General features: G+C 47.7%; 3 protein-coding genes; 2 read left to right on the top strand and 1 right to left on the bottom strand.

The window, feature by feature from the left end:
- Positions 1 to 2: 2 nt before the first annotated feature.
- Positions 3 to 3,185, top strand: GSTUM_00006137001 (uncharacterized protein; the record flags this gene model as incomplete). XM_002838271.2 has 7 exons in its annotated part: positions 3 to 173; positions 400 to 906; positions 994 to 1,236; positions 1,306 to 1,670; positions 1,856 to 2,051; positions 2,218 to 2,613; positions 2,668 to 3,185. 7 exons carry the CDS (start codon positions 3 to 5, stop codon positions 2,716 to 2,718), a joined length of 1,929 nt encoding a protein of 642 aa, XP_002838317.1. The 3' UTR covers positions 2,719 to 3,185.
- A 719-nt stretch (positions 3,186 to 3,904) lies between these two features.
- Positions 3,905 to 5,151, top strand: GSTUM_00006136001 (uncharacterized protein). XM_002838270.2 has 3 exons: positions 3,905 to 4,332; positions 4,413 to 4,629; positions 4,790 to 5,151. Exons 1-3 carry the CDS (start codon positions 4,003 to 4,005, stop codon positions 4,924 to 4,926), a joined length of 684 nt encoding a protein of 227 aa, XP_002838316.1. The 5' UTR covers positions 3,905 to 4,002; the 3' UTR covers positions 4,927 to 5,151.
- Positions 5,152 to 5,714: 563 nt separating this feature from the next.
- Positions 5,715 to 7,590, bottom strand: GSTUM_00006134001 (uncharacterized protein). XM_002838269.2 has 3 exons: positions 7,157 to 7,590; positions 6,749 to 7,047; positions 5,715 to 6,693 (listed from the first exon to the last, which is right to left on the bottom strand). Exons 1-3 carry the CDS (start codon positions 7,488 to 7,490, stop codon positions 6,634 to 6,636), a joined length of 693 nt encoding a protein of 230 aa, XP_002838315.1. The 5' UTR covers positions 7,491 to 7,590; the 3' UTR covers positions 5,715 to 6,633.
- Positions 7,591 to 11,044: the final 3,454 nt, after the last annotated feature.

The following is an 11,044-nucleotide window of genomic DNA, read 5'->3' as shown; positions in this document are numbered from 1 at the left end:
TCATGTCTTCAACACAACTTTCTTCAGAGGAGATAGCCGAGGATTATAGATCCTCTTTGGAAGATCTAGCCTTCAACTCAAGATATGAGATCAGCAATTTGACGGTTATCGCGAAAGAAAACATACACGCTGCACAGGCAATAGCTAGAACTATCGAAGAACATATCACCAAAGTAAGCGCCCCCGATTCCTTTTCGTTTCCGGTATATCTATATATATACCCTGTATAATCACCTTCATCCTTACGTTTACGCATCGGATTCTCCGGCTTTTGGTTGGTAATCACATGTATCTTTTGAAATCCATTAGAGAGAGAGAGAGAGAGAAAACCTTAGCTGTGAGAAGTTCGCAGGCGCATGATTGTATCATGACCACTCGAACAGTTGCTGATCCTTATAGACTTCGCCTAACAGGAAACTCCCTGCCCTGTATTTGCTGGACTCAGTTGCTAAAAATGTTGGAACACCTTACACACTCTTCTTCCAACGAGATCTCTACTCGACGTTTATGAATGCCTACTCAAAGGTTGAGCCTTCTGTACGACGGAAGTTGGAGGAGATGCTTCACACATGGAAACAACCGGTCCCCAATTCTTCATCAAGCAATCCAGTCTTTTCTTCAGAGGTAACACGCAAAATAGACAATGCTCTTATTAAAGCCAGAACTGCTGCTCTCCAACATCAACAGAAGCAGATGAAACAACAGAGTCAGGATCCAAAAGCTTACAATAGATCTATCGCTACACCACCGCCACCACAGCTGCTCCCACAATACAAAAATACACCACCGCCTGTAGCCAATGGCCCTTCGCAATACATGAACGGGCAAAGCTATGACTACGGGAACAATGGCCAAGGTGTCTATGGCAGAAATACGGTTGGTTACAGGAGAGAATATCCCACCATGGTTCACCCATATGCTCATATACTGCAGGCCGTGCTGAGCCAATCTGCCCCGGCAAACCCTGCGGGGATTTCGGCACCGTTTCCACAGCAACCCTCTGCTCATTCGACCGGGCATTCAAGTGTTGATACTCTTCTCGGCGATATATCTGGTCTTATTGAGGTTTCGCAGAAGAGGTTTGCAGAGGATCCACTTAATCAAGAGATACAGAAGAGGTTAAAGGCTTTGCTTGACTTGAAGGCTATTTTACAGACGCAACAGCTTCCCCCAGCTCAACTTGCGCTGGTCAGAGAACAGGTGACGAGACTAGCTAACCCAACACCTCCCCCCGCTGTGGCCATAGCTCCTCCTCCTCCTCCTCCTCCTCCTCCTCCACCGACTATACAACTGCCATTCTCGAAGCAGGACCTAGCGGCGTTGTTGGCGACTGCTACTCAAAACCAGCCTTTGGTTGTTCCTCCACCACCTCCGCCACCACCTCCGGCTCCAACGCCGCTGTTACCCTCAGCTCTACCTAACTTATTTGCACCCTCTGGCGATGCAGCTTCTCTATTTGCTTCATTACGAAAAGCAGGTTTGCTACCACGACCGCCTGCTAACATTCCACCACCGCCCCCGCCACCCCCTACTGGGTTGCCTCCATTCCTATTCCCAATTCCGGGAAGTAATTTCACACCACCTCCAATCCCCCCGCAGATCCCAATCCGGCAAGGTAAACTTGATTGGCGTTCAATAGACGTAGAAATGAATACTATGTCCCTTAAAATGTAGTCCCCCCAATATTGCTTTTATACACTCTCTCCTTTCCCCCCTTCCCCTCTCTCTGCTTTTTAAAGACTGCGGGTCGCCACATATATATTATTATTACTCTTTGAGAGAAAGAGAATTTCTTCGTAGAAAAGAAGCATGCTGATTGATTGTGAAAATTTTATTTGTTACAATGTGATTATAGACCACGGCCGCACCTCTTACCTTTACTCAACGAGGCACTCCCGAACCAGTGTAGTTCATGTGCGCGAAGATTTGCCGATTCGGAAGCAGGGAAAAAAGAGAAGGCCTCACATCTCGACTGGCATTTTCGCGTGCACCAGCGGATGGCGGAGAGCGTGAAGCGCGGTCAGAATAGGAGTTGGTATCTTGGAGAAGAGGTAAATGACCCCCCGAACCCGAAACCCGACACAATACCCCCATTTCAGATACCAAACTTCAATATCAAAGACACATACACATACATGCTCTTTCGATCCAACTGTGAAAAGCCAAAAGCACAAATTAGAGAATCCCCCTCACTAACATACGACCCTCGTGATAAAGGAATGGATCAAATCGCGGGATGATGGCGAGGACTCCTCCTCTCTAGCACCCAACCCAAATAGCCACCCCAACAGCGGCAATAACGCCATCGGCGTCTCATCATCATCCTCCTCCAACCCAAACTCGTCCTCGAACAACCCCGATCCTAAAGACCAATACGTCATCATCTCCGACCCATCCAAGACCCGTGCTGTATGTCCAATCTGTCAAGAGGAACTGAAATACGAGTGGCACGACGAGAGCGAGGAATTTGTCTTCATGGACGCGAAGCAGGTCGGTGCCAGGATTTACCATGCTAGCTGCCATGCGGAGGCTAGCAAGGATACCGCCGCTGGGAACTCAAGCCGTGGGACAACCCCGCCGGACAGTGGATCTGGGGGGAAGAGGAAGGCTGAGGTATGTTCTGCCCACAAACGCTCTCTACACTTGTGGTGCTGACCAGTTCAATAGGGAGATTCTGGTGGGCCGAGAGTTAAGGTAAAGCGGGAGGTACATATATGAAGTATGAAACATTGGGAAAAGTAATATAGTCCTGTTCTTTTCTTTTTCTTCTCTTCTACTTATTACACTTTCTTGCCAGCCCTTTTTCTTTCTTCTTTTGCTATCCAAGTAGCTTCGCTACCATATCTTTGTCAGATCTGGATTTGCATTTCATTATGTTTCTCTTTTTTTCCGCGTTTACGTCTGCTACCTCTTGCGATGGGTAATTTCCTTTACGGCCTTTTCGTTGTATAGGCGTTGCGGGTATGTGGCTGGGCTGTGGTTAGGCTTCTCTAGGGGTGGACGGCTGTGGATGGATTGATTGATGGATGAATAGATGGGTAGGGCTGACGGCGATGTCCGGGGGGGTAGGACATGGTACAAAAAAAACGGTGTGATGGCATGAGAACCGGGGGTTGGTCACTCGGTTGGTTGTGATAGTTGTACAGTAGTTTCTCTTCAAGTTAGTCTGGTTTTTTTTTTTCTTGCTCAAAAAACTTCTAAATTTCCGTTTTTTTCCTCTGATGGGATGTTTCCGAGATTGTGATGTTGGTTGGTTGATATAGTGTGGTTGAGTTGCGAGTGATAGTATGTGATAGCCTAGATTTATTAGGAGGGAATCGGAGCAGGTGGAGAGGGGATACTAAGGGGTTATCATAGTGGTCAATTGAAAGTTTTATGTTTCTAGTTTTAACCAACAACTGATTCTATTCCAAATAAGTCTTCATTCACTGCCTTTCCAATCGTGACACCCAAATAGCCAACTTCTGGGTGAGCGAGTAAACAACGCACCGCAAAGTAAGGTGAGGAAGGTGACTACGGTATTGTGCTTAGTACAGTACTTATAGCCAACCGTGTACTCCCTACTACAGGCCACCACCAACTTGTGTGCCTTAGGCCTCCAACCCACCAGAGAGGAGAGAGGCTGGTGGGGAAACACGCAATATGAACCCCAACGACACGTCCCACCGTTAATGAGTCAAGAAAAAGGGTTACTCTTACTGGTATGCGACCGCATGACTCACCAGATCGTGCAGACCTTTTTCCCCCTGCCCCCTCCCGTTCGACAGAATCGAACAATATATCATAATATTATTATTATCATCATACAAGCCCACCACCACCAGCCACACCGCCACACAAAAACTAGCCACAAAAACCAGCAACGTCGCCCAAAACTTTGTGCTCAACGATATCCAACCCATCCTATCTATCTATCACATCACAAACCACCTCCCTCCCCCCCTCTCCCATTCCAATTCCCATCACCACCACTACCCCAACAACAAACAATCATTCAAAGCAATGGCCGAACTAAACACCCTGGAACAATGGTACTACGACGTACCCATCGTAACGCGCGTATGGACCACAGCAGCGGTATTGACGAGCGTGCTGGTGCAATGCCAGATCGTCACTCCCTTCCAACTATTCTACAGCTTCACAAGCGTCTGGCAGAAGCGACAGTACTGGCGTCTGGGCACCACCTTCCTGTACTTCGGCCCGCTGAGCCTGGACTTCATGTTCCACATCTTCTTCATGAGCCGCTACTCGCGCAACCTGGAGGAGAGCAGTTTCCGGGGGAGGACGGCGGATTTCGCTTGGCTGATTGTGTATTCTGCTGCTTCGCTGTTGGTGAGTATTGTATTTTTTTTTGCCGAGGGAGGATGCTGATGTGGGAGTGTGTGTGGTGGTGGTGGGGATGCGTGTTATAGATATTGTCGCCCATAGCTTCTATGCCCTTCCTTGGATCCCCGCTTAGCTTCTCGTTGGTCTACATATGGGCTCGAAGGAATCCGGCGGTTAGGTTGTCGTTCTTGGGACTTTTCATTTTCAGTGCGCCTTACCTGCCCTGGGTTCTCTTGGGCTTCTCGCTGCTGTTGAATAATACCCTTCCCAAGGATGACTTGCTGGGGATTGTGGTTGGACATGGTACGTTTCTCATTTCTTTCAGATATATATATCGTCATCTACGAGTGTGGCTTGAAGGGATGGGTGGATGGATGGATGGATAATTTGTTTTTGCTTGATTGTTTTGTTGACTTTCTTGCTTTGCTAATACTATATATGTGTTGTTGTGGTGGTGAACCAGTCTACTACTTCTTCTCGGACATATACCCGCGAATACGCAATGGATCGAGACCGTTGGACCCCCCGGCCATCTGGAGGCGGATGTTTGCCGCTGCTCCTCCCCCTCCTCCTGAAGCTCCGGCCGCCAGAGCGGAATGATCGATCGGTTGAGGTTGCATGAAACACGGGGATCTCCCCCCCTTTAGTACTTGTAGTATTACTATTTTTTCTAACTTGCTTGCTTACTTTGCTTGCTATCACTTGTTTGGTTGGTTGGCTGGTTACTGGGCAACGCTGTGGTAGCGATCAGATAGATTCTTGAATGTATGATATAAAACTTCGGCAGTTTTAAATATTTTAACTACGAATTAAAGCCTTGATACCTTTTTTATTTTATTTTTTTTCTTCCCCCTCCTGCTTTTCTCTTCTCCTCTTCCCTGATTTATCTTTTTTTTCTTTTCTTTTTTTTCTCTTCATCCGTTTCGTTTCGACTTAGATCTCATACCTGTCATATCCTCCTTAGTCAAACCCATCTTTGGTGGTTCCAATGCCCAGCCAGCATGGTGATCATACAGGATCTAATGCCATAGCCTACTCTTTCTCGTTCGCTCACAGCCTCCTTGCACTTACACGGTCCTGTAGATGAAGGTATTGTATCGATGACCGATCGGCTATAGAGCCATTCCGAAAACCCTGTCCGTAAGGGGGGGGAAGAAAGGTAGCGCGAGATCAATCGACAGGCGCATAGAAAGCGAAAAAGAGGGCAAGGGGGAGGGGAAAAAGGGAAAGAAGGGGAAAAAGGGGGAAAAAGTTAATAGCATAGAAGGAGAAAGAGAGGTTCAATACGCACCGGCGACGATGAAATGAATGCAAGTTATTTTCACGGAATGAACCAACTTTTTGTTTTGGCACTTGCATAATGATTACAATCTAACTCACCCCATAACCTTAAGGTAGGGAAACTTTGTTGCGCTGGCTATGACTACTGTACCTGATTGGTGATCACCCCTCCGCTACGCCTCCCCCAGTGTCGGTTTGCCGCGAAAGGCGAAGACGACAAGGAAGGACGAGCTTAACCATTCAACCCATTTTGTCTCCCCTCTCCCCCCCAGACCTTTGGCATACCATTTTTCCCCCCTCGGACCTCATACCAATTGCATAGCTGAAACATCTAGAAAAATAGATACCCCTTCCCACACCAGGCTACGTATTAACCTTCTTTGACGGGGATAACATTCAGGAATACAAACCCCTATCAAGCAGCCCCCTCACTTTGTCTGTCTCCCTCCTTCTCGGGTGTCGGTTGCTGGGCAGTATTTGTGACGGTGGTATCTTCCAGTTGCGGTTGCGGCGTGTGTTGATGGGCAGGAGTCATTGGTGCAGGTGAGTTAGGAGTTGGGGGCTCAAGGAAATCGAACCCATCGCCGAGATCGAGAAAGGACGGAGAAGAATGGGCCACGTCGGCAGAAGAATATTTCTTGTTCCATGCTTCCCACTCTAATTCAGAGAATCCACCGCTACCGGCAGTCTCACCCCCCCCACCTTCGCCCAACTGAGTTGTACTCTCAGTCTGCTCGCTAATAGTTGGGGTACCAACAGCGTTGCAACCACCTAGTGAAGAACCCTCGTTTTCAGGGGACCCAAACAACTCAAGGTCCAATTCAAGGTCGGCCTCCAAGTCAGCGAGAAGGCCAAGGTCGAGATTAGCTGGACCAAAGACGGCTTCAGGAGCAGTGCCAAAATAGTCAGAAATGGGGTGTGAAGTTGGCTGGTTTGCGACTGAGTCTGGCTCGGGGGATGGAGAAGGGGGTGCTTCAATCGAGACTGGGGTTGGTGTTGGAGTTGATTCGTCATCGTCGCATTGGGTCACGTCACCACTGGCCGCTTGTGGGCTTCGGTCACGACGTTCATCATTTCCACCGGGATCTGATCCTTGGTAAGAAAGATCACGCTCGAATAGAGAGTCGCTAGGTGTACCCACCATTGTCAACGACGGCGAAGGCGACGGAAGTTGGTTCTGATAAGCCGGGCTATCATGACTTGCCTGCTGGCCCATGGAGGTCCACAAGCTACCCGGAAAGGGGGTGGGATGGTTTAGAGGGTGAAGCGGAAGCTGGGGTAATGGATCCAGGGTTTTCGCGGTTTTCAACTTCTTCTTCTTCCGAATGTACTGAAATCCATCATCAGGCCTTTCTTGTTCCTTACAGGCTACCCCGAGAGCCACACAGCGCGCACAAGGCCGTTCCCCCGCACACTTTTTCTTCTGTCTGTGACAGGAGACTAGATGAATTCATTAGTTAGGGGGCGCTCGCAGTGTCAAGAGAAGCGGCTAATGGATAAGGGAAAATATGGGAGGGTAGAATCAGCGAAAAAAGAAATGAATACGTACCGCATGCCACAATCCTAGGAGGGCCTTTCCTTCGATTTTGGCCAGGAGAAGGCCTGGCGAGAGTCGGGGGGGTAATAGCCTTTCCGTGAGGGTTCCCATCCGCAAATAATGGAGATAATGGCAGGGCCAGAGTCGGTGGCACGACGCCGGTATTCGACGGCGGAGCCGGGGGTATACGGGTATTTGGATTCACCACAGGAACATTAGTAGGCGGCAACGAGGATGATATGTTAAGAGAGGAACCGGTGCCAGGGTCGACAGGCGTAGAAGATGCGGCGGAGGTGTTTTTTGATGGCTCGCTTATCTTGCGGGGAGGCAGGAAAAGCTTTGGCATAGCGCCTTCGAAGACTCGGACAGGCGATAAAGTATCGCAGAATATTAGGGTATGAAAACAAGATGTAATAGTTTAGAGGTGGCGATGTTGACGTTGAAACATGGGAACAAAGAGATTGAGATGAGGATAAGTTGGGGCCCCGAGAATTTTTGGCGCCTGAGAAGCGGCTCTGCGTAGGTGTAAGCTTGCGAGTCAGCTGAGGGTACGAGTACAATTTCGGGAGTAAGGAGGTTTAGCATTTCGAGGTGGTTGCCACTCTTACGCCCCAACAAAAGTTTTCCTCTCTTTCTCTTTCTTTCTTTTTTCTTCCAGGGTGAGCTGTTGGCTGCGAGGGGGAGATTTTCCCTTATGCCAATGCAGAGAAACATGGCTTATCGCTTTTACATGCCCAGATGGGGAGAAGACAATATCAACCAATCACATACACTCATATTCGCCAAAAGAAAGGCGGATCATACCGAACCCCGGTGCTCGTCAATCACACTTTTCGATGGAGCCTCCCTTGGGCAGGCTGAAAGAGCACATCGATGTCACAGCACCCATACTCGGGTAGATTGGGTTATGAGCGGTATCGTTAGCGATGGGTGGCGGTAAGTTACTCGAGTAAGATTATTCTTATGGTATCCGAGGAGAATCTATGATACAGCACCGTACCGCATGACGCAAAATCTTATCGCCTGCAAGCTCACCCTATGACATAGCATGGCGCAGTGGAATAGTCACTTTGCCTGCAAAAAATAGGCAACTCTCAAACGTCCTCTCCTTCAAAAACATTAAATTTATTATTTTTTTAGCCGCGCCACGGACTGGTGTCAATACCTCTACTTTGGTTTGCTGATTACATATTAACTTTAGCAACTTGCTTTTAAGCTGCTTCTTAGTGAATATTCCTACCGTTTGCTCCTCAAACAACTAGTGGGAGTTGGATATTTTGAAATCTTTCAATCAAATAATTCAATAAACTATGATACAAGTTATGTTAGTATGATACCGGTAAAAGTCGAATTATCATATCAAAACTTACGCTTAGGGCGAAGAAGCCCCACTGCCCCCAAGCCTGCCATTCCACACTCCACACTTCAGGTGAGCCATCCCCTCTCGCCAGCATTCGACCGACGTTTTTATCTCGTATGATACGGTATCATACTCGTGCCAAGGTTGGTAGAGTGCCTGGCACTCCAGTAAATTTTTTTCAGTTCAACATCACTTTCTGGCTCAACATTAGTTTGTAGCTAAGCGTAGGAAAACCTTGTAGCACAACACACCATTCGGAGATATCACACATCATACCAGGAACACTCTACCTTATCACGTATGGGTATGAGAAATTCAGCAATTAATTTCAATAGTGCTAGCACAACAGAGCATGCTGATTATTTTATTTTAATACTCGGACAGCTGTAGACTGCAGCAGAGAAACTCTATCATAAGCCAAGACACCAAATTCCCTACACCAAGCCACAAGCGATGTTGAACTGAACCTGACGCTGAACTGTCAGGCACTCAAGTGAGTGCCCAATTTACTGTACAGTACTAGTACTGTACGAGCAAGCGAGCATTCGGGGGTTGTGACGCCCAGCCACAGCAATGGCACGAATAAGTCATGGGCTGTGCACCACTGGTAGAAACCTTGACATGGTCCGCCGAGCATCACTCTATCATAACTCTGCTAGTCGCTGCCACTATTTTCATCCTTAGCAGTTAGGTTAGCAGTGATAGGTAGGATTTCCATACTAGCTGATTCTTAGTCGGCACCTCCGCGACCTGCCTCTCACTCGCAAAGAACGTTTCTTCGTGATAGAGGAATCGTTTGGCGGCCCACAGGCTACGTTCCCGCAAGGCGAATTGGATCTTGATACTGTTCCGGTAGGGCATACTCGCGCCAAGTTTGTGACTGGGCGTCACAACCCACTGGGTGCCTGCCAGCTCAACGCAGAAAGGTTTGTGCATTACAATCTGATGATGATAGGATCATGCAGTCGCGCTCTGTAGCTGTTTGGGTAATAATACACAAAGTACATTGGAATACGGTATGTAGCTATTGCATTGCTGACTATGAAATAGTTAAATCATGTTATGCAATTTTAATTTTATATGTTTCCATTCTCTCCACAACCGCACACCATCTCTGGGCTACGCAATCGCTTGCACCATTCGCACGAGTATTGAATATCAGTAGTGAGAAGCTCACCATCTAGGCTGCCCTTCTCCAAAAGCATTGGCGAATAGAGCACAGATAAGGCCGGCCCCGGCTTTCGGGCTGTCATCCTCCAAGCCACTTAAGGTAGGGAGGACTAGGAGCAATAAAACTCCTAATAATTCTGTAACTTTAGTAGATACAAGTTGCTTGAGGCTGGTTCAAGGCATTTAGTACGATCCTTGTATCTTGTGGTCTTGCATACGACGAGATCCAAATATTGCATATTGTATTCCTTAAAATTTAGAGAAAAAAAGAAAAAAAAACATCAGGCAGGAAGAGTAAACTTGAACTGTTGTTTCAACGTGATCGGCTCCACGTACGGTAGACTATGGTACGGTACGAGTATAGCAGTGTCCTCACAATTATTTTCTAGTGTTAGTTTCCATTGATTAATTCTATTACTCGAGTAGTCAATTTATTCTTAGCCGAATACTGGTATCATACGTGATCGTGATGAAAACTGGCAATGTAAGTCGTGGTTATTAACTTTGAATACCACCAGGAGTTATCCAAATGTCACCCACTATCACACAACAAGTATGATACTAGCCGTTTTCAAAAGTATCCGGACATATTGGTGCCAAGATGGAAAGCCGGATGCCAAGGTGTCCGGACACTTTTGAATCATCACTTTGATCAGATCTCCCACGTTCTAGGCCACCCGGTATTCGTGCCAAGGCCCCATCACAACCTGGGCACGAGTATGGCAAATGGATCGGATTTTTTCTTTCCCTCATTTTTTTCTCATCTTGCAGGTGCGCATCTCTTCTTCCTTTTTTTCCCTCTATTTTCCTTTTTTTGCACTCTGCTTTTTCTCTTTCTTCACCTGTTCGTCTTCCGTGGAGCGGGCCCTAGGCTGGCTCCATTTGCATGTGTATGAGCACTCGTACTCGTACAGTACCGGTACAGTACTTACATGGTACTGGGTGAGTTATGGTTTCTCATGAACCGGAGCCTGAATCAATTCCACAACCTCCTTTTCAGTGATGTGATGAACCCAACGAAGGCTAGAAATCTTGCTGCCTTGCCGCAGCCGTCATATACAACTGGACCAAAAAGATACGCGTAACAAACACCCGCAGATTACTGTGCTCGAGTATCGGTAGGCACGTAACGCACCCACTTCAGAGTGTCACATCTTCCACACACACCATTTTCTGCTTCATCCCCACCCATGTCAAGTCCATGTCCGTCTGTAGTCTACCAGCTTTGCTGGCTGGCCACCGAGCCACCTAATCCATGGAATTTACCCAATCCTGCCCCATCCCCACCGCTTCCATCCATTCCCACACCCTCCCGGCAGTAAATTCATCTCTCACTGGCCATCTTCATTTCTCGTCAAAAATTCAGCCAG

This window comes from Tuber melanosporum (assembly GCF_000151645.1).
Source record: "Tuber melanosporum whole genome shotgun sequence assembly, scaffold_24, strain Mel28".
NCBI lineage: Eukaryota > Fungi > Ascomycota > Pezizomycetes > Pezizales > Tuberaceae > Tuber > Tuber melanosporum.
Note: the sequence above shows the minus strand (reverse complement) of the source record. Positions and strands in the feature narration are given on the sequence as shown.

Bases quoted from the DNA above. Each gene is read 5' to 3' on its own strand.
- GSTUM_00006136001 (XM_002838270.2), top strand. From the start codon at position 4,003: ATGGCCGAACTAAACACCCTGGAACAATGGTACTACGACGTACCCATC. The intron at 4,333-4,412 runs GTGAGTATTGTA...TGCGTGTTATAG, and splicing joins ATTCTGCTGCTTCGCTGTTG to ATATTGTCGCCCATAGCTTC. The intron at 4,630-4,789 runs GTACGTTTCTCA...GTGGTGAACCAG, and splicing joins GGGGATTGTGGTTGGACATG to TCTACTACTTCTTCTCGGAC.
- GSTUM_00006134001 (XM_002838269.2), bottom strand. From the start codon at position 7,490: ATGCCAAAGCTTTTCCTGCCTCCCCGCAAGATAAGCGAGCCATCAAAA. The intron at 7,048-7,156 runs GTACGTATTCAT...GAATTCATCTAG, and splicing joins TCCTAGGATTGTGGCATGCG to TCTCCTGTCACAGACAGAAG. The intron at 6,694-6,748 runs GTGGGTACACCT...ACCAAGGATCAG, and splicing joins CTTCGCCGTCGTTGACAATG to ATCCCGGTGGAAATGATGAA.